This window comes from Candoia aspera, chromosome 4 (genome assembly GCF_035149785.1).
Source record: "Candoia aspera isolate rCanAsp1 chromosome 4, rCanAsp1.hap2, whole genome shotgun sequence".
Lineage (NCBI taxonomy): Eukaryota > Metazoa > Chordata > Lepidosauria > Squamata > Boidae > Candoia > Candoia aspera.
Genome location: NC_086156.1, coordinates 117,067,511 through 117,094,845, shown reverse-complemented (window position 1 = coordinate 117,094,845; position 27,335 = coordinate 117,067,511). Strand labels below are relative to the sequence as shown.

Here is a 27,335-nt window from a genome sequence, read left to right as displayed (position 1 = left end):
GACGAGACCCCCGTGCTTTCACATCTGCAGATGTTTAGGTGCAAATGCCACCTCCCATATCGTACCTTCCTATTTTCAGGGTGTTTCTGTGAAACCAGGTTCTGCCAAAGATGCAGCTCGGAGCCCCCGGCACGATGGTAATAGAGGAAGCTGCTGAACCAAGGATGGATGTCTTCCAGAAAGAGTCTCCTGCAGAAGTATTAATCTTCTGCAAGCCAAGCTGGGCTATGTGTGAAAGGAATAGGCTCTGCCTGATCTTGAAATGCCGGCTAGATGGGCCACTCCAGATCCCACCCCTGCGTTGCTTCGCATGTCCTCTGGTTACCTGGCAGCCATGCAAAAACCCCAGCATTTTGGACTTGCCGTGCGCGCCTCAACCTCTTCTGCGTCATCTTGCACCTTTCTCTTGCAAGCCGCCTCTGCTGGCTGTGTCCGGATCTGCGTGAGCAGCCAAGCAGCACTTTCTCGAACGGGCTTTCTTTCCAAATCTCTGGCCAATTCGTCGCCTCTTAGCCCACGGCTCCATTCTCCCCAGTTGCCCGGCAGAACCTGTTGTCCTGGCTTCCCCTCCTCCCATCGCATCTCTTCACCCTTCTGCACCCCTCCTTTGCCCCCCATACTTAGCTTTGCATGCACGCTGCTCTACTTCCCTTGCCCTTGGGTTCTGCCACCATGCAAACGTTGAACATCTCCTGCTGGGTCAACCTGTTCCTTCATCTCCACCTCCTTGCTCCATCTAGACTGCCCACGTCTCTCACCCTGGCCGCGGGGTTATTGCGTCTCTCCTGCCAGCCTGTCAGTCCAGTCTACCTTCCCCCTCCATGAGGATCTAATCTGATTAGCTATTAAGGGACTGTTGAACGTGGATTATGGGTTTAAAAAAACCCACTCTGCTTCCCCTCCTCCACGAACACCAGCCTGGAAGCTTGCAAGCACCCGTCCACTGCTCCACTCTGCTCCTTGGATCCAAAAAAGACCTGCATCCAGTGGCCACCACTGCCCCATATCCTGTGCCCCACAAGGAAGAACTGGGGGAGGGAAGAAGCCCTGAAACACTCAGCAACCCCCCATTTTCTCCAAGCCAGTCTCCCCAAATGGGGGATGAGTGCTGGAATTGATTTTTGGCTTTTGCCTTTCCTTGGACTCCCTTCCTCCCTTCCTCCCTTCCCATTATTCTGATTTGATTTCCTAAGAACGATTCTCTTGGATTTTATCAAGTGGATTTTTTGCTTGGTTTTTTTGGAACCATTGAGGCTCGGTAAGAGATGTGTAGCGTAACAAGCCTGATACTTTGGCTCTGGACTAAGGATCATGATGGACCTGGGAACTAGCAGTTATGGCTTATACAAGGAAAAGGGTAGGGGGGAGACCAGAATAGTTTTTTTAGTTTTTTTCACAGCCTGAACAAACGGGGAGGCCAAGAACAGGGCAGCGGCAGCCTTTTTATTGTTCACGCCCCAGCGCTTGGTCAACATTTGGCCTTTTCTCTTGCGCCTTCATGCACCCGGCATAAGTCTGCTGCTCCGAAAAATTTAATCTGTGTGTGTGTCTGTTGGGAAATGTGTTTTGCTTGGACTGGGCGATGGAACCAGAAGGGGAGGGAATTGAGAAAGGTGACCTTTTAAAAGGGGGAATGTCTGTGGATTTGAGGGCCTTCTGATGGAACTAAGAGTGTCGGCAGTAACAGAACGGAGGGAGGGTAAGCCGCAGGAAAGGCGTCATGCAGAAAAGGTGGCACTGTCCTGCTAGACGGAGAAAGGATGCGGTGGTGCTGGGGATCCGTTTTATGTCCAAATCAAGGCTTGTATATATTCGACTCTCTTCAACCCCCCGAGGCGATATAATGAAGTTGTATAGTGAATAGTGTGTATCCCTTCTCTGCAATTGTTACCCTTCCGTTTTCGATAGCAAAGTCCTCTAGCTTGGCAGTTATGGGAGGTAACATCTCCCACATCTGGAAGGCTTCGGTTGAAACAAAACCCCTGCCTTATTCCGACCTATGTTGACGTGACAAGAACTAGCAGGTTGTTCTTTTTCAAGCAGGGCCCAAGATGGCCCAGGCTCTGTGAAACTTTCCAGGCCTGCTCCTTTTGACGTGTGTGTTGGTCTGCCTATGCTTTTCCGTCTGTTTTTGTCTGTGTGCCTTTCTATCAGCCCAAACCAACCAAGCCTTCCTTTTTCTGGTCTTCTCTCTCTTTCCATTCCTGTAATTCTGAGAAGTTGGTCCCACTTGGCCAAGGGGATGTGGGTGACGGTGTTCCAGTGGTGAAGAGGGACCTTCACTGCAGGGAGCATCTGCTCATGTGTTAGCCTCCTACTTTACAAATGTACTCTTTCTTCTGTAGGGTTAATCTTACCCCTTGGCTGTTTGGGCTCACACACTGTGCTACATCATGGTTTTTAATCATAGGTGGTTGATTAACCCACAGCATCTCACTATACACAGTCAAACCACCTTATGCCCGTAGGAAGCCAGAAGGCTTCTTTTAAACTTCCTTTTATTAGACGAAGAAAGTTTCTAAGAGCAACCGAGATCTTCTTTTATGATCCCATCAGGTAAAATGTTGCAGTGCATGATATCCAGAGGACACCAAATGGAAGGAGGCTTCCATAGAAAATATTTCGGGGACCTAGGATCCTAATTGCTATTAGACATGGTTTTATTAAATGTGACATTTCATAGTTGTTGCTGGAAGTCTTAGGAAATCAAGGAAACTGGAGCAATAGTTTATTTCCTGCTGTTATGAGGTTACTGAAGAATTGGAAATAGCAGTCAAATCATTTCCCAACGACCCAGAAACAATGATCTCGGTTAGGTTACCCTCCCTATTGTCATTAACTCCTGCTAACTTTATAAACATGCCCATGCAGTTTCCATGGCAAAACTGTAGAAATTATTTGCCAGAATGTCACATTCTGGGATTTTCTTTAACTGTCCAATCTACAGCCCTGTGATTCTCTGGTGGTCTCCCATGCCCACCCACATATTCACCAAGTCTGTCCCTGCTTAGGTTCCCAACCAAGACATGGTCAGCCAAGTTCTTCCACAATTCTTCTCTCCGTGGGAGAGAAAGCCAGCTTGACAAGCATTGTGACCAGTTAATTGGCCCGGTTTGCAGGTCATTTTGATGCCAACTGCATTCTCTACAGGATTGGAAATGGGTATTGGTGGGAAGTCTCAGCAGATTTTAGGACTTGGCCAACCCAGCCTGGACTTGGAAGCTAAGTAGTAGATTAATGCTTGGTTGGGAAGGAGAGTCCCAAGGAACTTAGGTAGATCTGGATCTTGAAAAAGTCCTGAAAAAAATGTAGCGGTGAACCACTTCCATGCTGTGGCCAAGAAAACTGCATGAATGTGTCCCAGGGTCATGAGGAGTTGAGCTTGGAAGTCATAGCAGGTGCACTCAGTTGACCTTGGCTGATCTGAGAAAGCTAAGCAGGGTCAGATCCAGGGAGTGCCTGGCTATACTGTGGTTACGGGCTAGACATGGACCTCATAAAACAGACACAAACATTCTAGAAGAAGGTATTGTTGCCGAGAGCACAGAACGGTCGCAGCTCAGTTTAAAAACATATTTTCCTTATAGATGAGAAAGCTCTACAGCAGGAGGAATCTTAGCCTCAGTGACTTTGCGCTTGATAATTGGCTGTTAAATACTCAGTGTGGTGTCTTGTCCCTCTCCTCCCCATCCCTGAAATGTAGGAATGGTCCTGGGATCAATGTATTCTGAACCCTAATGCAAAGTTACTAACGTGGTGCTGACGCCACTCTCCTGGGAGGTTATTTAAAGGGGGGTTAGACACATATTTGGAGGACAAATCTATCAAAGGCTAGAACTCTTGAAGAAGATTCCACGTTACCTCTGGGGGAGGGAGCAGATGCCACCAAATACCACTTGCAGGGGGACAGTGGCAGGACAGGGGAACATCTCCATTGCCTTCCAGAGAAGACCCTGGAAGCATCTGGTAGGTTGCCATGAGAAGCCAATCCTGAACTAGGATGGGCCTTGGCCTGATCAAACAGGGCTAGTCTTAGGTTCTAAGGTTTTGATAACGAGTTATTGTTATCTGTTTGAAGGGCATTGTGGCTCTCGCTCTACCCTCTCTGCTGCACAGCCACTGTTGTGGAATGGGTGGCCTTTTACGGAGAGAGAGTTATTTTAGTCTCATTGGTGTCCAGGCCTGGGTAAAATAAGATCTCAAGGGACAGATTAACTCCTTAAATCTCCCTGAAAGGATTCTCATTTATCCAAGCTCATTTAGAAGGTGGGTCAGGCTCTATTTAAAAGTAAAATAGCCTTTACTCATAACCAGGACCCAGGGTAAGACAGGAATGCTAAGGTTATCAATCCTGAACATCTTGATGGATTCCTGCTTTCCTTCGTGGTTTTCTGGGGTCTCAGCAGCTACCAAATGCTCCTGAAGGCTGCTAAATTGAGAGGGGTTCGGTTAACACATTTAGAGGCCTTTCCATGCCGTGGGGTTGAAGCAATCTTCACCCATCCTGGAATTGGCAGAAAGCTATACTGGCAAGATACTCGTCCCTGTTTTCAATCCCTGGCCTTTACTGCCTTGTTTCCAGATTCTCCTCCAAGGTTACATGGGAGAAGATGCCGCGGTGACAGCTAAAGGCAGTTTAAGTTGGTCTCACTCCTGAGCTGGGGATGAGATGAACACAGCTTTGATGGAGGGCAGCAAGAAAAAAAAAAAAAAAGTTTTCCAGGTCATGTTTGTGCACACATTACGGCCAAGCAGCATTTATTTATTTATTTATCTATCTATCTATCAATCAAATTTGTCACCGCCCATCTCCTCCGACCGGAGGGACTCTGGGCGGTTTACAACACAGAATAAATATACAATAAAAACTCAAATAAATACACAGTAAAAATCCAATGAAATCCCATGAAAACCACAACAATTTGGTTTTACTGTCTTACAGCATCACGGTCTTTGGGTCTTATCAAAGAGTCCACAATCACGTGCTAAATCCAGTCCTGGCCAAATCGAGCAGGAGTTCTATGGTGGGTTTCTTCTGTGAAAAAAAAAATCAGCAGTGATGAATGGGCTGAGGTCTTCCCATCAGCATCATAGCCTTCTATGCATGCAGGGGAATTTCTTTTGGCGGTGTGGAATCATTCCCACCAAAGCCATCTTTGTATAAAGTGACCCAAGCGGTTGTTCTTACTCTGAAGATAGTCAAAGCATCTTCGGAAAGTCCTACTTTGATAAGGCTATTACGCCCAGGAATGTGTTGTTCTGAAGGCACATCTTTTCTGGGATCGGTCCGTGCCTTGTTTTGATCGAACCATTTCCTCCCTAGTACAGTTAATTCTTCTTAGTTGTATCTCAGATATACAGCCCCTCGTTTTCCTTGGTAAAAACTCCTGCCATGTTTACCTTGCAATATGCCCCTTTCATCGAAAGCAGTGTTTCTCAACCTGGGCAGCTTGAAGATGGGTGGACTCCAACTCCCAGAATTCCCCAGCCAGCCTTGCTGGCTGGGGAATTCTGGGAGATGGAGTCCACCCATCTTCAAGCTGCCCAGGTTGAGAAATGCTGATCTAAAGACTGGGTCATATGGCTTAGCTGTCTGCATGTTTACTCAGCTGAATCTTGGAGCTGTCTCTGGTGGGGCATGTTGCCTCCAGAGCTAATCTATCCCTGGCTAATCAACGGGTGGTGAAGAACGGGTGGTGGCCAAGCCATCCAAGGAAGCTGTGATCCCATAGGACCATCCAAGATGGAAAGCTGCCCATGTGTGAGCTGGTCCAAACACAAAACTTTTTCTTTGTACTACAGCTCTGGGTCACCACCTCCTATAGGCTTCCGCGTCAAGACCTGTTGAGTTCCCAATCACGTCAAAGAGGCAAAACTTAAAGAACATCCACAGCAGGAGTGGAGACATTAATAGGCAAGGCCCACCCTTTGGAGAAGAATCGTTTTGGGTTTTTTTTCTGTTTTTGGGGTTGCGTTATGCCTTTTTTTAATCTGTTCAGTCGTGTCTGATTCTCAGAGGCTGCCTGGACACCTCCCTGCAGTTTTCTTGGCAAGGTTTTTCAGGAATGGTTTGCCATTGCCTGCTCCCTAGGGCTGAGAGAGAGGGACTGGCCCAAGGCCTCCCAGCTGGCTTTGTGCCTAAGCTGGGACTAGAACTCACGGCCTCCCGGTTTCTAGCCTGATGCCTTAACACTGGCAGCTTGAAGATGTGTGGACTTTCCTGGCTGGGGAATTCTGGGAGTTGAAGTCCATACCTCTTCAAGTTGCCAAGGTTGAGACACACCATGCACAACTACTACAGCAAGCTGGTTCTCTTGTGTTATGCCTATTCTAGGGCAAACACTACAGATGTGATATCTTCCTGTCTTTAAATAATCTAAATAACTAAACTCCTATCATCAGATGGTGGGTAACTGCAGCCAGTTTTTAGCCATCATTGTCAGGGCCAAAAAGGGAGGTTTAGCCACAGGACCAATGTGCAGATCTGGGGTGTTATGTAACCCTAATGGAACAGCATCATTCTGACCGGCTGTGCTTGTTCTCATGACTGAAGACACAATTAGAAAATTTGTCAGTGTAGTTTTGTCTTCCGTTTGAGGAAGGTGCAATGTCTGAATTGGGACTGAACATGTTCTCTGACTCAAGCTGTTCTATTTACGACAAAGAGGCTGGGCTGTGAGGGATGGGCAGCTTGTCTCAGACCTGTCTGCATGATGGGCAACTATCTTGTCATCCGATGTCATTCGGTGTCGGCCTCATGGAGTAAACCAGACAGGAATCACGACCAGATGAGCTAATTCTACTTTATTGTAAAGCTACATTGACAGAATCTGGCAAGTCTGAAAGTACAATCCTCCCACTGTCTCCTTTACAGCCCAATAACTTAGGGAGGGTCCCTTCTGAGCCTCTTTCTCTACCCATTAGGCAGCTGAGGGCTACGTCCTCTCTTATCCGACCGTTCCCTTGGCAGCGTCTCTTCGCCCTGTCTCCCAAGGCCTTTCCCACATACCATTACATTTAGTTCCCTAAAAGAGGCAGGCAAATGGTCCTCAGAGAAAAACAAAGCAGGAGTGTGCACCAGGGGGAGGGCAAAAAAGTCAAGACAGCAAGTTCAGTTGTGCAGTCACTGTCACCATCTTGATTTTTTGGTTCCCCCCCCCCCCCCATCTCCATAGACACCTCTGGCGTGGAGTGTTGGAGACGGCTTGTGCAGGGCTAGACAGAATACAATGACTTTGGGCCAGTCCTCTCTCAATCCAGCTTCACAGGGCTGTTATTGTGCGGAGAAAACTTCTGACCCACCATTGGCTGGTGGTCTTCAAGAGGAAGAAAGTTCCCTACTCTGGGGTGGTAGGGATGGAAAGGGATGTTTTCCACCTCTGATGAAATTTGAAAGGATGGCCAAATCCCAGAAAATCTGGCAGCCAGGTGAACCCATGGTGACTGACCCCAAAGACAATATGATTTTGAGAGGCTGAAGATGGTGACTTATGGTGGGAAGGTGACTGGTTTGGGTGGGACACTAACATCATCTTTGTAATAGGAGCAAAAGAGATGTTTGATATAGCTGACGTTTGACATATGTTCAGTTTACCCAGCTTCCTGTAGGTAAAATACTGTTTTCCAATATAATAAAATAAGCTGCAGGAGTAGGAAAAATAGGAGGAAGAACACTGAATTATTCTCCAGCCTGCTCTGATGTTCCTCTTGTCTTTCTTTTCCAGCTTCATTCTTCCCTTCCTTTCTCTTCCTTTCTCTCCCTCTTTTGACGATGAAGAACAGCCCTTAATCAAGCTGATGGCAGCAGATGGACCCAAAGATTTCTGGGCCTGGTCCCTGAGGAACTGAAGCTCTGTGAGCTTTGCCTTCTCCCACTTCCCTTCCTCGCCTCTTCCACCGCATCATTTGATAAGTCTACAACAACAATATGATGCTAGTTTGGCTGGGCGTCCTTCTCCGGCTTTCCAACCACCCCAGGTGGGCCTATTGTAGAGGGCCTCCTTGGTGGGCCCTTCTGTTCTGGCCCTTGGTTCTTTGCCTTCCTCTCAGTATCCACGCAGCTACCTTCAAAGTTGGTGTGATGGGTCCCTGGCACTGTGACTCCATCTACGCCAGAGCCTATCCTGATGCAGCAGCTAAATTGGCCATTACCCGGATCAACAAGGACCCAACCTTAAACAAGGGATATTGGTTTGATTACATCCTCCTCAGTGAAGACTGCCAGACATCCAAGGCCCTTGTGGACTTTGTCAATGCAGAACATTATGCCTCTGGTTTTGTAGGGCCAGTTAACCCAGCGACCTGTCAGGCAGCTGGGTTGCTGGGCAAAACATGGAACAAGCCCATCTTCTCCTGGGCTTGCTTGACTGATGATGCTGAGGCTGAACGTTTTGGCACTTTTGTCCGGCCATTACCACAGGCCTCTGCTGTGCTCTACACTGTGCTTAAGTACTTCCAATGGGCTCATGTGGCTGTGATTACCTCTGAGGAAGACCTCTGGGTAGAAGTGGGACAAGGCCTAGCTGACTCATTGCGGAACTTGGGCCTGCCCGTCACTACAGTGACCGCCATGGAAGATGAACCTGGTGGGGTGGAGGATGCCCTCCAGAAGATAAAGATGGCCCACAATGTACGAGGTATGGTTGCAATGGGCAGGTGTGCCTCATGAAGAGGGAGAGATCTAACATAAGTGTGTTAAACCCTAGGTTTGAAAGATCTGGAGTCTGTCTCTTCTGAGTAAAGGGCTACAGGTCAGCTTATGGTGCCTTCTGAGATGCAGAAGCCCAGCTTGATTGTTTCTCCACTTCTGGCTTGACTTGGACTGTTCAAGCTCCTCATTTACTCAAAAAACTATCACAGGAAGAAGATTGAAACCTACTTTTCCTTGATCCAAAGCCACAGGAAGGCTGATTCTAGTAGAACATTAGGGGGGAAAAACTTTCTTCTTAGTAAGAGAAGTTGGACAGTGGGACCACTGGGCCAGAAAGTGGTGGGTTCCCTGTTGTTGAAAGCCTTCAGACAGAATGAACAGCCACCTGTGATTTGAATTTCAAGTCTGGTGGGGTTGAACTCAGTGGCTGCATGGATCCCTTCTGACTCTGGGATTCTATAGAAGTTGGTTTATATGATGAGAAGCATGCTAGGTGACTCATTTCCATGTTTAAGCAGCTGCTTTGTCAGTCAAGGGAGCCTATCCTCTACCCAGTGCAGGAATCCAAATTCAAACATCTCCGAGAGGTGGCTGTCCAGCCTTCGTTGCAACTCTACCAATGAAGAGGAACCCACTACCACTCTCTGGTTCCATAGGGCCATTGCTAACCTGACTTGTTCTTAGGATGGTTCTAATGTTCCATCAGTATTTGCTCCCACCTATTTCAAACCATTGTTCTGTGTTCTGCCCTCTGGAAAGACAGGCAAGAGGTCTTGGCCCTCTTCTTTGTGGCGTCCTTTCAGTGCTGCTTATCTCACTTCTGTTCTGAAGACTAAAAAAATATTTAACGTCTCCAGTTTCATCTCCTAAGGCTTCTTTCCAGGCTTTTGATCAGCCTCGGTGCCATTTTCTGCATTCCTTCCCATTTTTCTGGGTCTTCCCTTGCCATAGGGAAGAGTCTGTTTATATCAGTGTTTCGCCACCGTGGGAACTTTAAGATGGGTGGACTTCAACTCTCAGAATTTCCCAGGGAGTTCTGGGAGTTGAAGTCCACCATCTTAAAGTTCTCAAGGTTGAGCACACTGATTTATATGGATGTGATCCTCCTTCCTTCTCCTTCTCTAGAAGGAGGTGGGGTCCCCATTGGGCAAGACCATTATGAAGGGAAAAAGCTGGGAGGGCTGTCTGCAAGTGGGGTCAAAAAAGTCAAGGTGGAGTCTTGACCACATGACGGAAGCCAGGAGTGTTGCACCTAAGAAAGCGTGGGGCTTCCATCATGCAGGCACGGCCACCATGTTGACTTTTTTGACTCCACCCTCTGCAGACACCCTTGAGAAGTGTATGAAAAAGGAGAAAGGAGAGATTCTAGGCTGAAATGATTTTTTAAAAGTTAAAAGGGGAGCTAGAGTAGCACCTTCTCGGCTTCCTCTGCTTGGTGGAGAGCCTCATTGAAGATGTCAAGAAACAGTTTGTTCTGTCTTAAAACTACAAAAAAGGTGGAGTGCAGAGTTGTTAACAAATATAGCAAGTGTATGATTTTAATTCAGTGAAGTTTGTCTATCTCATCCACCCTGCTGCTTATTTAGGGGTTCAATTCCTATGTGCAGCTTTCGTGGGTACTTTATGTACCTTAAAGTTTGAGAAGTGGTGGAATGAAGTTACGTTTTATGTGCAGTAGCAGAGAGGATGTATTTAGTTATTTCTTTAAAAAGTTTATATAGCTGCCCGTATTATAACCACAACCCTGGGTGACTCACAAGACAATAAAAACAGCAACCACCCAACCAATCAAAATAAAAGCTCAATAAAAGCTCAATAAATGCTGAATAAAAACTCAATGAAAACTCAATAAAAGCTCAATAAATGATGAATAAAAACTCAATAAAAACTCAAAAGCTCAATAAATGCTGAATAAAAACTCCACAAAAGCTCAATAAATGCTGAATAAAAACTCAATAAAAGCTCAATAAATACTGAATAAAAACTCAATAAACGCTGAATAAAAACTCAAAAACTCAAAAGCTCAATAAATGCTGAATAAAAACTCAATAAAAGCTCAATAAATGATGAATAAAAACTCAATAAAAACTCAAAAGCTCAATAAATGCTGAATTAAAACTCAATAAAAGCTCAATAAATGCTGAATAAAAACAATAAAAGCTCAATAAATGCTGAATTAAAATTCAATAAATGCTGAATAAAAACTCAATAAAAGCTCAATAAAAACTCAATAAAAGCTCAGTAAAAGCTCAATAAAAGCTCAATAGAAACTTATGGAGCCTGGGGCAACACTCTGCCATACATCAACATACCACCTTGCTGGGCCCAAGCCTCATCCTACCCCAATGCTTGTGGGAAGAACCAGCTCTTCAAGGTCTTCCGGAGGGCAAGGAGGGTGGGGGCCTTCCAGATCTCTGGGGGAAGGGTGTTCCATAGGGCAGAGGCCATTATGGAGAAAGCACACTTCCTGGGTCCCACTAGATGACAACACACATGTGCGTGTGGAAGGCTGCTCATAAGAGAGAAGAGTGCTTATGTTAAGGAAACCTATTCCAAATTAGGCTGTTGCCCCACCTAGCTCAAGAACATAGCATCAGAGATTTGGAAGGGGCCTCAGAGGTCATCTAGTCCAACCTTCCGCTCAACGATCTCTCTCACATCTGGGCGACACAGGCCTGTGGCTTAGCTGCGACCCCAGTTTGCAGCCCATGCGCTCTCCGAGAGTTTTGGACACATCCACAAAGCTTTCTTGGAAGCAGTATGAAGATGGCTTACCGTTGCCCTTTTCTGGGATGCGTTTTGACCTCCAAGTCTAGCACAGAGCTCTGGGGTGCCCTAGGGGCTTCCGCCCAAGTCCTAGCCAACATCACCCAGGATGCCAAGGTCTTGAAAGGCATTTTAGTGGCAACCAGAAGAAATACCAATGATAAACTTACTATTCTTTCGTAAAAATTTATTGCCCTTTTGAAGACAGCTTCACATCCTTACAGACAGAACTCTAAGCAGATCTACAGGAAGTGCGGGGGGACTTCTCTGCCTCTTCTTCCAGCTGGACAGATGATGTCTTTGTCTTGGCCAAAGTATTTTAGTTCCCTTTGCAGCCCCAGAGGTTTCCCACAGGGGGAAGGATGGGGCAGACCCCCAAAACAATGCTTTTCTTGCCCCCGAGATCCAATTATTTGGAGAGCCTTCCTCCCTCCTCCTAGAAGCTGGAAGCTGGAAGGTGTTGCTTTGGTGCAATGACAAAATGCCGATCAGGCGCATCTCGGGACTTCACTGAGATCCAGACCTCTGTCTGGTGGCATCTCAGAGCTTGAAGGGGACCTGGTGGGGCTTTGGGACTTGAGTTTGCCTGGAATCAACATTCTGGGCGGAGAGCCTGAGATGGATGCACTTAGCAAGGACACAGGGGCCTAATTTCTTTATTATCCCTGAAGATGGAGATTCGGCTTTGATAAACTCTCTTAATCTTCTCACCTTCCCCACTTTTTTTTTCTTCGCCCAATCCTCCTCCTCCTCCTCCTCCTCCTCCTTATCCTTGTCTACGTTCTCCTCCATCTTCTCCTTCTCCTTGTCTATCTTCTCCAACTTCTCCTTCTCCTTCTCCTCCTCCACCTTCTCCTCCTCCTCCTCCTCCTCCTCCTCCTTATCCTTGTCTACCTTCTCCTCCATCTTCTCCTTCTCCTTGTCTATCTTCTCCACCTTCTCCTTCTCCTTCTCCTTCTCCTTCTCCTTCTCCTTCTCCTTCTCCACCTTCTCCTTCTCCTTCTCCTTCTCCTTCTCCTTCTCCTTCTCCTCCTCCTCCTCCTCCTCCTCCTCCTCCTCCTTATCCTTGTCTACGTTCTCCTCCATCTTCTCCTTCTCCTTGTCTATCTTCTCCAACTTCTCCTTCTCCTTCTCCTTCTCCTCCTCCACCTTCTCCTCCTCCTCCTCCTCCTTATCCTTGTCTACGTTCTCCTCCATCTTCTCCTTCTCCTTGTCTATCTTCTCCAACTTCTCCTTCTCCTCCTCCTCCTCCTCCTCCTCCTCCTCCTCCTCCTCCTCCTCCTCCTCCTCCTCCTTATCCTTGTCTACCTTCTCCTCCACCTTCTCCTTCTCCTTCTCCTTCTCCTCCTTATCCATGTCTACCTTCTCCTCCATCTTCTCCTTCTCCTTGTCTATCTTCTCCACCTTCTCCTTCTCCTTCTCCTCCTTCTCCCCCTTCTCCTCCTCCTTCTCCTTGTCTACCTTCTCCTCCATCTTCTCCTTATCCTTGTCTATCTTCTCCACCTTCTCCTTCTCCTTCTCCTTCTCCTTCTCCTTCTCCTTTTCCCCCATTTCCTATACAGCGGTCATCATGTGTATGCACTCTGTCCTGCTGGGTGGGGAGGAGCAGCGTCTCCTGTTGGAGAAGGCCACAGAGATGGACATGACAGAAGGGAGCTACGTCTTCATCCCCTACGATGCCCTGACCTACAGCATGCCCTACCAGAAGGAGGCCTACACGGTGCTGGATGACAACATCAAATTGCGCCAGGCGTACGACGCCGTGCTTACGGTCACCATGGATTCCCCAGAACGCTCCTTCCGGCAGGCCTTTGAAGAGGCTCAGGAGAAGAGAGAGGTCCCTGGCCACCTTAGTGCTGCCAAGGTGCCTGCCTGAGAAGGGAGGACATGATGCTGGGTGGTGGAAAGAAGCACTGACCTGTTGGGGTCAGAGAGGCTGTGCAAAAAAGCTCTTTCTTAGTCATGAAATCTGGCACAGAATTCAGCTTCCATTAAGTTTAAGATTCTAAGTTGGAAGTAAACAAAGAGAGGAGATTTTTAGCCTGTACAGGTAGTTCTTGCTTAACAGCCATTCATTTAGTGATGGTTTGGACTTAGGATGATGCTGAAAAAACCGACTTACGCCTGGTCCTCACACTTACAACCATCACAGCATCCTCATGGCCACGTGATCACAATTTGGGTGCTTGGCAACTGGTTCACATTTATGATCATTGCAGCATCCTGTGGTCATGTGATCGCCATTTTCAACCTTCCCAGCCGGCTTCCGGCAAGCAAAATCAATAGGGAACTACGTGATTCGCTTAACAACTTCATGGTTTGCTTAACGCCTACAGTGATTCACTTAACAACCATCGCAAAAAAGGTTGTAAAATCAGGTTGGATTCACGTCATGGCTGCTTCGCTTAGCGACCAAAATTCGATTCCCCATTGTGGTTGTTAAGTGAGGACTACCTGTAGTCTTGTGAACATCACTTCAGAGGCGTCTCTCATTCCTGGGGAACCTTCAGACACTAGGACACATGGGCGAGTAATGCCCCTGTGCTTGCAGAGTGAGCAAAATGTACGAGGCAAAGCAAATCCTTCATTTGTGTAGTGAAAAGACTCTGAGCTCTTTTCCCTCCTCTTTTCAGGCACATCCTCTCTTTGGCACCATTTTTAACTCCATCTACTTCCTGGCCAAGGCTGTGGAAAACGCTCGTCTGGCTGGCAAGAGGGTGGTGGGCACCAGCGTTGCCGACCACGCCAAGAATTTTGAGCTGGAAGGGTTTAGCCAGACCGTGTCAGCTGACGAAAGCCGAGGCGCTGGGCTCCCTTACGTCATCCTGGACACGGATGGAAGGAGCAACCATCTTCAGCCCACCTACCAAGTCGACCTGGCCGCTGGGATCTTGCACTACCTGGGACATGCCATCCACTGGCCTCGCCACGCCGGGCCAGCTTCGGACTCCCGTTGTTGGTTCGACCCAGCCACCATTTGTACTGGGGGTGAGTGTGGTAGCCCAGTGGGATGGAACGGGTGTAGCTGCCAAAAAGTGCAGCTCCCAGGTGGCCGGTGGCTCCGTAATCCACCACCGGAAATGGAGTGCGGTGCATAATCCAGTTGGCAGTAGTGAAGGTGGGCCTCGGGCCAAAGGAAATGACAGAGTTTTCCTTCTTCCAGGGGTGGAAGTTGGTTTTCTTATCCTTTTCTTCCTGGTGGTCGCTGGCTTGTTCCTGGGTGGATCTGCCCTAGGATACTGTCTTCGGTGAGTTTCACATAAGCCTGTCTCATGATTCCCCACTCTAGAATGGTTATTGGCAGTCAGTCTGGACAGGGTCAGCGCCTGCAGGTTTAGGATATGGGTGGGCATTTGTAACGTCCGACATTCCAGCTGCTCTTCCCTTGTTCTTCACAGACGCCGGTTTCTGCATGCCCAGCTAATGAAGGGACCCAACAAGATTGTCCTGACCATGGATGACTTGACTTTCATCAATGCCCAGAACAGCAGGAAGGTGAGTGAGGTTTTATGCAATAACCTGGAGGAGAATACAGGTAGTCCTCGACTTATGACCGTTCGTTTAATGATGGTCTGAAGTTACAACGGCCTCGGAATGGGTGCTTTACAGCCTGTGAAGCACTTCCAAGCATCACTAAATATTACACGACAACCCCCCCATGGTCACATGATTGCATTTTGGATGCTCAGCAACCGGCTCGCATTTACAACCTGTTGCAGCATTCCGTGGTCACATGATCATGTTTTGCAACTTTTTTGCTGTTTTCCAGCAAAAAATGCCCATTGGGGAAGCTGGATTAGCTTAATGACCATGGTGATTCACTTAACTAATGGCCCATGATTCGCTTAATGACCCATGATTCGCTTAACGACCGCCGTGAAAATGGTCATAAAATTGGGTCCAGTCATGTGGTAATTTGACTTACGACTGCAATGACTTATGATGGAAATTCTGGTCCCAATTGTGGTTGTAAGTCGAGGACTACCTGTACAAGCCATTGGGGGACAGGAAGCCTGTCCAGCATTCCCAAGTCAGAGGCAGGGCAAAGCGAATACTAACTGACTCAGGTCAATGGAATGAGGTTGCATCAAAAGAACATAGTTATTGGCCTTGCAACACTGGTAGAGATGGCCAAGTTTGGGACCATCAGGATGCAGCTATTCACCAAAAGTTACGTCCATAGTAATAGTAATAGTAATCCCCTTTCTTGTTCTTGAATGTTGCTCAATGACATTATTTCAGAAGGTTCTGTAGCTAACCATGCTCTGTCCAATTCCTCCCCCAGAAGGTGGGCGACAGCCGCTCCAGTCTTGCGGGCAAGACCTCGGTGGACCGGAAGAGCTTCAAGAGCGTGACGGCTGATCTGGAAAACTCCAACTTAGCTGTGGTTGAGGTGAACACAAGTTCCTCCCTGCGCTGTCCCACCTTCTTCCAGCCTTGGAAGGCTGGGGAGGAGGGAGGGCTCACTGGAGTGGGCTCGAAGGACCCTCCGACACAAAGCCGTTTCCTGCAAAGGCTGGGGTCCCTGCTTGCTCCCCTGCCCAGCAGCCTATTGTGGGGCAGAGCCAGCCTGATGTCAGCCTGACATCCTGGTACCGTGGGAATACCAAGAAGAAGGCACAAATCCGGAGCTTGCCATCCGTAATGGGAAAGTCATGGAGGGTCTCGGTCTGAGCCTCGGTCGCTCCGCTGTGGGCTGCCCCAGGGCTTGGTCCCCTCCTCCTGACGTCTAGATGAAACCCCTTGGTTAGGCCATCCATCAGTGTGGAGTGAGCTGTCGTCCATGCACCAAGGACACGTGATCGTAGTTGCCACCATGGCTGAACTGGAGACGCTGTGGAATTTTAGGACCACGTCTAAAGGCCGCCAGGGACCGGACGGGCTCCCGTTTCCTTCTTGTCAAAGTAGGGAGAGTAACAAAACCACCTTTAATCCTCTTCTACTTCTTGGATCCTGCTGGCTCGGCTTTGCCCGCCTGGGTCGGGGATTTTAACTCAGTTCCTCTGGTTTCCTTCCAAAAATCCGCCGCTTCTTCCTTCTCTGGCTCTTTCATGACAAGGGGCCGGTGTCTGCTTTCCTTCTTTCTGGCTTCTTTTGAGAACCCTCGTCCAGCCTTTCTCAACCTTTTGACCCTGGAGGGACCCTTGAAATATTTCTCAGGCCTCGGGGAACCCCTGCCCGTCCAGGCTCAGATATAGGCTGGAAGTTACAAAATGATTACAGGTAGCCCTCACTTAATGACCATTCATTTAGTGACAGTTCAGACTTCAGAGGGTGCTGAAGATACCAACTTACAGCCAGTGCTCACACTTACGACTGTTGCAGCATCCCCATGCTCACGTGATCATGATTTGGGCGCTTGGCAACTGGTTCTCATTTATGACCATCACAGCATCTTGTGGTCATGTGATTGCCATTTTTGACCTGCCTGGCTGATTTCTGGCAAGCAAAATCAGTGGGGAACCGCATGATTTGCTTAATAACCACGTGGTTTGCTTAACAACTGCAGTGATTCGCTTAATGACCACCGCAAAAAAGGTCGTAAAATCAGGTTGGATTTGCTTAATGACCACTTCACTTAGCAACGGAAATTCCGGTCTTGTGATCATTAAGCGAGGACTACCTGTATATTTGTTTCCTGGGTAGGCCTGTCTATGTGCATTAACAGTGTTCTTAAACTAAAAATAAAGAATGAAACTTACCTCTTTAATGTGAAGTTGCCCAAACTTGGAACAATTTTTTAAATTTTTTATTTATTTATTTAATTTTTATCCCGCCTTTATTATTTTTATGAATAACTCAAGGCGGCGAACATACCTAATACTCCTTCCTCCTCCTATTTTCCCCCCAACAGCAACCCTGTGAGGTGAGTTGGGCTGAGAGAGAGCGACTGGCCCAAGGTCACCCAGCCACAATAAATCGTGATCTCCCAGGGACCCCCTAGTGACCTCTCACGGAACCTGAGGGTGCCATGCAACCCTGGTTGAGAAACCCTGATCTAAGTGACTGAGGGTAACCATTTATGCCCTTCCTTGTTCCGCCTTCCCCGCCTTTAGGGTGACTGGGTATGGCTGAAAAAATTCCCAGGAGGAAAAAACACTGAAATCAAACCAGCCACCCAAAGGATGTTTTGCAAGGTGAGTTCTGGGTATCTTTCATTCAAAGGTGAGCAGAGAGGGGGTTAGGGGGCAGTGGCAAGGAGAGATGCAGTAGATAATAATTCCTGGTTGACGGGTCAAAGTGGCTTCCTGAGCCTTTCCCCATTTCTCCCCCCTCCCCCCGGGCTTGGGCTAATCCGCCAAGGAATTTCAGCTGGTAGGAAGGATCTCTCTGCCCTTTCTTTCAACTGTGGCGCTCTGCATTGAGTAACAGATTTTGGACAGTCAGTCAAGGGGGAACTGCACTGATTTCTGCAACCAACCATCTGGGCTTTGCCCTGCAGCTGAGTTGGGGCATTCTCCTCCCCGTCCTTGAGTCAGCAGAAAACTCAGTCGGCACTTGTCCCTGCCGTTGCTGATCCCTCGCCTGCCTCTGTGGTCTTCCAGGGGAACAGCCGATGAAGCCTACAAGGTTCTGTGCATCTTGAGGCTGTTCTTGGGCAGGGCTGGCGTGAAACACTACTTTAAGCTCAGTACCCTTAAGGATGCCTTAAGGCTGTTTGAGGCACGGACTGAGGTCGAATTATGCAGACACGAGAGAAAAAATAGGTGGCCAGGACTCTGGTGGTAAGGTGCAAGTAGGGACACGGCCTTAAGACGAAACACTCCCCAGCCATTCCCGTCATGCTGGGTGATGGGGGCCCCTCACTTCTTCATTCCCTTTTGTTCTTCCTCATCTTCAGCTGCAGGACCTGAGGCACGAGAATGTGAACCTTTTCCTGGGTATCTTCCACGACTGTGGGATTTTTGCTATGGTCTCAGAGCACTGCGCGCGCGGGAGTCTTGAGGACCTTCTAAACAATGAGGACACAAAGCTGGACTGGATGTTCAAGTCGTCGTTGCTGCTGGACCTTATCAAGGTGCCTGGGGAAGAGAGATCTAGCCGTCCTGAGATCCAGCTTAGGAGGAAAATGAGGCTGGGATGAGGATTATTCACTCACACTGAGAAAGGGGTTGGTGCCTCCTGAAGGTGCGTCGTAGGAGGATTGACACAGCCAGGGAATCAATGGGTCCTTTCTGCAGTAGCCACCAGAAGGCTTGAAGAAAGCTCTCAGTTCTTGCTTTCAACCACCATCATTCAGGGACTGTGGGCATCGGAAGATCATAAGATAAGTATTCAAGATCATCATCAAGGCTTCACCATGGAAAGATCTACCTGTCATGACAAGAGATGGTTTTAAGAGGGAGAACCTGTAGAAAGACCCACTGATAGTTAAAAATATTTTTTAGGATGACCAGAATGCTCCATTCCTCAGACTAAAATTGTATAATCTCCTTATATAATTGTAAAGATCTCCCCGGTCAGAAAGTACAGGTAGTCCTCGTTTAGCGACTGCCTTGCTTAGCAACCGTTCGCAGTTACGACGGTGATGAAAAAGTAACTTTCTGACCAATCCTTGCAATTACAGCCTTCGCAAGCCTGTAAAGAGAAGGAAAGCTGAAAGATCATAAGCAGAGTCATGGTTTCACTTAGTGACTGCTTTGCTTAATGACTGAATTGCTGGTCCTAATTGTGGTCGCTAAATGAAGACTAACGGTATTGAGACATTTGCAAGACCACTCACCTGTTCTTTTCTCCTCCAGGGAATGAAGTATTTGCATCATCATGAAGTTGTTCATGGCCGGCTGAAGTCTCGGAACTGCGTGGTGGATGGCCGCTTCGTCCTCAAAGTCACTGATCATGGATGCAATGAATTGTTGGAGGCCCAGAAAATTATCCGACAACCTCTGAAGCCTGAGGGTTAGCAGAAGACGGGAATCAGAAGGGAATTAGATGGGCCGATAAAGTGTCTAGGACAGAGTTCCTCAACCTTGGCAACTCTAAGCTGTGCGGACTTCAACTCCCAGAATTCCCCAGCCAATTTTGGGTGATGCTGATTGTCCAACATCGAATCACAGCTGATTAAGTTGCCAAGTGACAGCAAAGACAATGAGCTGAGCCAGCAAGAATCCCTCCCTTTCTCTCTCCATCCCACCATTTTCTCTCTCTATCCCTCTCTCTCTCTTTATCTTTGGGCTCCTTGGTATTTTTGGAAACATGCCCTGAGTTGTGAAGGAGGCTGAATGCTCCAGTGCCCAGAAACTGATTATCCACAAATCCAAAGATTTAAACTCCTCCTGGTTGGGTCTTGTTCATAATTATTTTAAAGGTTGCTTAGAGTATTTTATTGTCAACATCTCCCAACTGTGAACATCTGCTGGGGAGGTCACAGCATAAATGTCACAAATTGCATCATTTGCACAATGACTTGATTGTGGCTTGAACTCTTATCACCCAGGCTCTCGGCCCATTGCCTTTTGGATGTGCTGAACCAATTCCCACGATACATACGTCAGTATAGCCAATGGCTACAGCAGCTGGGAGTTGAAGTCCAAGATAGTTTATCAGGTGGAGGAAAGCTGGCCTACCAGACTGTTGGAAAGGAGAAAAATCTAGATGGAACAGAACCTAGATAGGTAGATAAATAGATAAACATTGCCAATGGCGTCCCTGGACTTAAAGCTCCAGCTTTCTTTCAACTTGATCCTAGAGAGAAAGACTATCCTAAAGGGACGGACACTCAGTGGGATTTCTCAATGTGCATAAATGGGGGATAGGGGCAGAAAGTTCCATGGGGAGGGTGTGATGAGAACAGAATTAAGGAAGTTATTGGAAATTTGCATTTATTCTACCAGACCGGTTCTGGACCGCCCCGGAGTTGCTGAGGAATCCGTTGCTGGAACGAAAAGGCACCTTCTGGGGAGATGTCTACAGTATTTCCATAATCATTCAAGAAGTTATATGTCGTGCTGCCCCTTACTGTATGCTGGATATGACCCCTGAAGGTATTTAGAGGGTAGCGATGAACAGAGAGGGCAGACACGGGGGTTCGGCTCACTGTCCTGGCACGTGGGCTGGGGACAGACCAGCAGACTGTCGCCCAGGTTCTCTTAGACGTGGGAGTCTCATCACAGCTGACTGCGTCCGCTCTGCTGGCTTGGATTGAGACAGAAGGCCGGCCCATTTTGCCTTCCGACTTCATCCCTGGCTAAGGGTGGTCCCCCGGTCTTCTTCCCAGTTCAGTGCTGGGAAAACTGGGTGCCCCATTTATGCTCTGCCAAACGTCTATACTTCCCTTCCCTGCAACCTGGTTTTACTACGGTTGTTTTACCTATTCAAGTTTTTGCAAACTTTAAAGTCTGCTGTTTCCTGCACGAGGAAGTTCGCGATGAACTTGTGACACAATCGCAAGAATTTAGGCTATCAGCCGAGGTATCAGACGATACGTCACAGATAGACCTGTCATGCATGCATCTGAATTTCTGGGAACACACATGGTTGGCCTGACTATAAATTCACAGACTTTCATTTGGCAAGAAATGAGACATCACACAAGTTAAGAAAAGAGGTACAGTGTAATACCAGAAAGAGCTGAATTTATTTATATTATCCAAATGGACAGGTTTAGCTTTGGCTGTATAGAGAAATGTGGCCCTTCAGAGTTCCTAGCACCAGCTGGGGTATTTCTTTGGTGGGATATCTGAATCAAGGTGGTGATGGAATGTGTGTGGCAGGTGGCTTGACCAGAGCAAAAGTGAGTTTTGTCTTTGTCCAAGCAGAGATCATCAAGAAAGTGGAAAAACCACCACCTCTGTGCCGTCCCTCTGTTTCTGTAGACCAAGCTCCAATGGAGTGCATTCAGCTGATGAAAGAATGCTGGAGTGAACAGCCAGAAAGAAGACCGAATATCAGTCAGATTTTTGACCAGGTGACTGGAGCTCAGGGATGGTGGCTGGCACACCAGGATCCCGGAGGGAAAGAGTTGGCTCCTAATTCTCTTCTGTTCTTCTCCCACAGTTTAAGAACATCAACAAAGGTCGGAAGACCAATATCATTGACTCCATGCTACGCATGCTGGAGCAGTATTCTAGCAATTTGGAGGACTTGATCCGGGAGAGGACGGAAGAGTTAGAGATTGAGAAGCAGAAGACGGACAAGTTGTTAACACAGATGCTGCCCCCGTGAGTCTGTCAAAATCCAAGGGAGCTCTAGCAGGGAGGGTGGAGACCATGTCCCGACTGCAGAAGTCCACTTACGTTCCTACAGAATTATAGGAATCTAGAATTTCAGGGCACCATTTAGGCCGCTGAGGCCAACAACCTGCTCAGTGTAGGGATCCAAATTAAAGCAGAAAGCGGTTCAGACTCCACCAGAACATATGCAGGGAAGGGGGACCCACCTCCTTCCTGGGTCAGTAGTCCCTCTGTTGAACTGCTTAGCTGGGATCTCCAGTAACTTTAATCCACGATTCCCTGCCCTGCATTCAGAAACTATGGGAACAGATCCTGATTTTCAGATCTCGGGTGTTTGAAGAGTGATGTTCTATCCCACCTCCTGCTGGCCTTGTCTTCTCAAGACTAAACATTCAGGGGCATCTGCAGGGGGAGTGGGTCAAAAAAGTCAAGATGGCAGCCAGAACAGTAGGTTCAAAGCTCTGCCCCTCTTTTACATAGGTCACATGTGTGATGCACATAAAAAGCAGTTGGGGCTTTGATTGCATGGTCAGGACTGCCATCTTGACTTCTTCACTGCCCCCATGGATGCCCCTGTAAACATGCCCAGTTCCTTCCGTCTCTCTCCAGTACTTCTTGCCTGAACCCCTCCTGGTTTGTTTGAATCTTTCTTAAAATTCTGTGTCCAGAAATGGGACAGATACTTGAGGTGAGGTCTTAAAGTGGAACTATAATCCCCATGCTTTTGTAAGTTCTTCTTGATGGAGCCAGATTTGCATTTGCCTTTTTGCAAGCATAGCAGACCTCTGATTCATATCTCAAAAGGAATTTACAAAGCCAGGTATCCTTTATGCTATAGCTTTGCATTTCAGTTCTGTTTCCTAATTAATTAACTTTGCATTTATATTAAATTTCATTCTGCTATTTTTAACCCATTCCTCTGATCTCTCAAGTTTGTTTTGAATTCTATTTCTATCTTCTATGATATTGGCCATTCAATTTTGTATTTTCTGCCAATTTGATAAGCATTCCCTCCATCCCTTCATCAAAATCATTAATAAAATATTGAAGGATATAAGATACAAAACAGAACCATGTGGCATCCCACCCTGTATCTCTCTCTGTTTTGATGAGGAACCACTGGTTACCATTCCTTGAGCATCATGTTTGATCCAAATACGTATCCAGTTGATTCACATGCTGGTTTAGCAATCTCTGGGATACTTTGCCAAATGGTTTGCTATAATCAAGATATATTGCATCTACAGCATTCCCACATTCTATTAAGGAAGTTAATCTATTGAAAAATGCAATCAGTACATGCTGGCTAAGAATTTTGGAAGGTACTAGGATGAGCAAGGCCACCTTTCAGGAATACAATATTTTTGCAAAAGTGTCAATCGTTTGTTGGGTATCTGCAATCTGATCTGTTTTCTGCAGACCTAAAGAGGTATCAACTGCCATTTATGCTTGTAATCTCTTCAGTTCTGTGGCTGAGGCCCTGAAGACAGGTGTGCCAGTGGAACCAGAGTATTTTGAAGAGGTGACCTTATATTTTAGCGACATTGTGGGCTTCACCACCATCTCAGCCATGAGTGAGCCCATTGAGGTGGTCGACCTTCTCAACGATCTTTACACCCTCTTTGATGCCATCATCGGCTCCCATGACGTCTATAAGGTGAAGATGGATCACCCTTGTTTGCTATCATTGTTATGGGCAGAAGACGGCTATAGGCTCGGTGGAGGCAGGGATGGGGGGAAGAGAATACTAGGTGGTCTTGATGCTTGGTAGTATTGTTCAAGGATCATATTGTCTGCACACTGGCTTTTCAGTTAGTTGATGAATCTTGGAAGTGAAGATGTAGACCTGGGGGCCTAGATTTCCACAAAGTGAGTGGCGGGGGGGGACGTTAGGAAAAAAGAGGACAGTGGTGCCTGTCCTCCTGGGCCACCTTGGCTGTCTGGCAACTGAAACACCTCTTTCCTTTCCAATTCAATCTCTGTTAGTATGACAGATTATGGAAAGGTTGATAAAGAACTGGGAGGAATGTTAGACATAAACAACCAGCAGAAAAGAAGGGGGTTTGTTAGGAGCTTATAAGCAGCAGCCCAGTTCCGGCTACAAAAAGCTCAGGAAGAAATGATCAAAAACGTCCAAAGAGACTCTGCCTTGATGACTTAATGGGTAAATGAGGGCTGAGAAGTTCCTAATGTGGTTTCCAGGATTTTGTACTTTACGCCCAACCCTTGCATTAAAACGCTGAAATCTGGGTAAGTCTTGCTTGTGCGACTGGGTGCTGCGGTGAGGGCTTGACACCTCACTTCCTGCCTGTCTTCTGGAGCTGAGCTGAGTTCCCCCTTCTAAGATCTTGTGGCCGTTTTCCCCGCTCCTGTTCTGACCGGCAGGTAGAAACCATTGGCGATGCCTATATGGTGGCTTCAGGACTGCCGAAACGGAACGGGAACCGACACGCGGGTGAGATTGCCAACATGGCCCTAGATATTCTCAGTGCGGTTGGCACTTTCAAGATGCGCCACATGCCAGAGGTACCCGTTCGGATACGCATCGGCCTGCACTCCGGTAGGTCATCACGAATGGCAAGGCTGAAGGGCTTCCCTTTTCTGTGGCTCTCCGCCTTTCCCTTCTCATCCTTAAAAAAAATGCACAGCATGGCGGTTGAACACCGCTACTGATGTTTAAGCATATCCGACTGACAACCAATCTGTACGATGTCCTCAACAGGGCCCTGTGTGGCGGGCGTGGTGGGACTGACAATGCCACGCTACTGTCTCTTTGGGGACACGGTCAACACGGCCTCGCGGATGGAGTCCACCGGCCTTCGTGAGTAACGCATGCTTGTGTTGGAAGATGCTTGCCGATTGACCCGCCAAGAGTCTGCAGGGAAAACCACCTAGGGAACATGGCTGAACGTGCTTTGCAAATCCAGACGCAATCTTCTGCCTTGGGCAACACAGCTTTGTTGATTGCAGAGGGTTGTGGATCATCCTGTTCTTTGGCTGTCCTCCAGGAGTGCCTGAAAGGCAGTGCCAAAAAAGTTGTTGATGGTGTGACTGCACAATCGAAGCCCTGCTTCTTTTTATCTGCGTTGCAGGCACCATCTTGACTTTTCTGAACCTCCCTGCAGCACCCCTGCATTTGTGGTTTGCCAAACCCTGTCTAGACTTGGTTGTTGAGTGCTTCAAACTCTGTGCGTTTCACAGCATGTGTTGTTGGTACAGTATGTGTATATATATATATTTTGCAGCTTATCGAATCCATGTCAACTTGCGCACAGTTGAGATCTTGCATTCACTCCAGGAAGGTTTTAAGCTTGATCTACGAGGGAAAACAGAGCTGAAGGTATCAAAATTCTACCTGGAAAAGTGCACATTAAGCAATAGCTCAGAGAGAGAGAGAGAGGGAGAAGGAGAATGAGAGAGATGAAAAAGTTTGCACATTGTATATCAGAAAAGGGCAATCAAAAACAAGCCACTAAGGAAGAAATAACGAAAGTGCCTGCAAACTTGCAGGCAAATTTTTGAGAAGATACGAAAAAATACATTACATGATATTGCTGCAGCAGGATGAAACCAACTTGAGGGTGGAAAATATGAGCAGTGGGTTAAAACCAGACAGGGTTACCTCGATCTGATGCATCTCGCTTCCTCTTTAGGGAAAAGGCACGGAAGACACTTATTGGCTGATTGGTCGGGATGGCTTTACCAAGCCCATCCCTACTCCCCCAGACCTGAAGCCAGGGTAAGAGGTCACCTTCTTTGGAGCAGGATGGGGATCAAAGAGATTTATGGAATCATAGCCTCAGGAGTTGGACATTTAGTCCAACCCACTGCTGAGCACAGGGATCCTCCCAGACAAACAGCTGCCCAGACTTTGCTTCAACGCCTCCAGTGATGGAGCCCCCGTGACTCCAGATGGAAGCTGTTTCACTGCTTCAGGTCTCACAGCCTGGAACTTCCTCCTTATTTCGAGTTGGGATCTCTTGCTGTCTCCAAAACTTCCACTTGTTGGTTCTTGTTCTACTCCCAGGCCCTCTAGTGACTCAATCCACACCCCCTGCCCTGTGATATCCCTTGGAAGTATTGGAAGTCGCTCTTTGAGTGAGATGGGAGATGACAAAACTTGAAATATAAACAAACAAACAAAGACGGCTAACATGTCTCCCCTCAACTGTTTTTCTCTGGGCTAAACACACCCAGTTTCTTTAAATGTCCTCTATAGGATTCAACCTCCAAGCCCCTCACCATCTTCGTCACGCTTCTTTGTGGTCCAGACATTCCTGAGTTTGCTCTCTTCCCTTCAGGGCAAGCAGCCACGGGATAAGGTTGGATGAAATTCCCAAGGAAAGACAGAAGAAGCTGCAGAAAGCTCGTCAGGGACAGCAAGTATAGCCCGAGGAGAAGACCGTAGCACGAGGCCCGTTGTGATGGCGGTGAGACCGTGGTGGGGGAATGAAATGCGTACCACGGTTGCATTCTTTAGTCCTTCGTATAGTATAGTTCATTCCTGATTAGCCATTAGGCCTTATCAAAGTACAGGATATAGATCATAACACATCAGCGAGACTGTATGTAAAAACAGAATAAAAGAAACAAATTAGGTAACAAAAAGAATAAAAACACAAATCGTATTTCTGAATCACCCCTACGGTTCACCCCAACCAGGCTCACACGTGCAGATCTCAACTGAACTGTTTTATTCAAATAACGGGCCGTATTATATGTAATTTTCGGATTCTGCCCACATGTGAAATATGTTGTTTTAATAAAAGGCCGTTCGTCTAATGTGCGGCCCTAGACACTGACCTCCCTCTTCCTTATACGGTTGACATTCAGATAATATGTGTGTGACATCTTCTATCTCTGGAGCTTTGCAAATACAAGTATGTCCGTTATAGGGCACTTGGTTAAATCTTCCATATTTAACCTCTGTGTCCAGCTGCTTGGATCTTGCTGGGTAAATCCAGCCCTCAGATGTTTAGGCATTTCTGTGTTCAGATACCCAGCAGTTTGGAGGGTATGTTTTTAGCGGTTCATACGTCTCCAGGTGCCGACCTTACTAAGGATGGCTGTATCTTCCTGTGCTTCTGTATCCAGGTCCTTTGTGCTGCAATCTTTTTAGCTTCTTCTCCGGTTGTACAAGAGACAGGAGGACCACAGCTCCTAACTAAATTTCTCACTTGTACAATCCAAGAAGTCTCTAACGGAGTTTTTGTCTGTTCTAACGGACAATTTTGGGAGTCTGTCAGTTTCCATAGCATTAATATTGCACCAGTAACTGTGTGCCCTGATTTTGGACAAAGAACAAATTGTATAAATTCCCAATTCAGCTCTAACTGCAGCAGCTGAAGTCCTTTTATCCATACCCAATATACTGCTCAGATTTTCTTTCTTTCTTTCTTTCTTTCTTTCTTTCTTTCTTTCTTTCTTTCTTTCTTTCTTTCTTTCTTTCTCTCTCTCTTTCTCTCTTTCTCTCTTTCTTTCTTTCTTTCTTTCTTTCTTTCTTTCTCTCTCTCTCTCTCTCTCTCTTTCTCTCTTTCTTTCTTCTTTCTTTCTCTCTCTCTCTCTCTCTTTCTTTCTTTCTTTCTTTCTTTCTTTCTTATCCCACCTTTCTTATTTTTTTTAATAAATGCTGTGATTGTGTTTGTTCTAATAGTGGCACATGCTTTAAGCCCCAAACTTCAGCTCCCTAGAAGAGCACAGGGGTAAACTTGGCCTTGCATACTTTGTCAACTGGCACTAAGGCACCT

The 27,335-nt window shown here is 47.2% G+C and overlaps 1 protein-coding gene across 1 annotated transcript; it reads left to right on the top strand.

Moving 5' to 3' along the window:
- The first annotated feature begins 7,748 nt into the window (after positions 1-7,748).
- GUCY2D (guanylate cyclase 2D, retinal) lies at positions 7,749-26,010 on the top strand. The gene is made up of 18 exons (XM_063301671.1): positions 7,749-8,636; positions 12,979-13,280; positions 14,050-14,404; positions 14,580-14,664; positions 14,815-14,911; positions 15,702-15,809; positions 17,473-17,553; positions 18,258-18,434; positions 19,159-19,315; positions 20,251-20,400; positions 21,175-21,323; positions 21,413-21,576; positions 23,053-23,245; positions 23,974-24,148; positions 24,311-24,409; positions 24,834-24,928; positions 25,242-25,327; positions 25,890-26,010. The coding sequence occupies exons 1-18, from the start codon at positions 7,928-7,930 to the stop codon at positions 25,975-25,977; spliced, it is 3,270 nt and encodes a 1,089-aa protein (XP_063157741.1). The 5' UTR covers positions 7,749-7,927; the 3' UTR covers positions 25,978-26,010.
- The last annotated feature ends 1,325 nt before the right edge of the window (positions 26,011-27,335 follow it).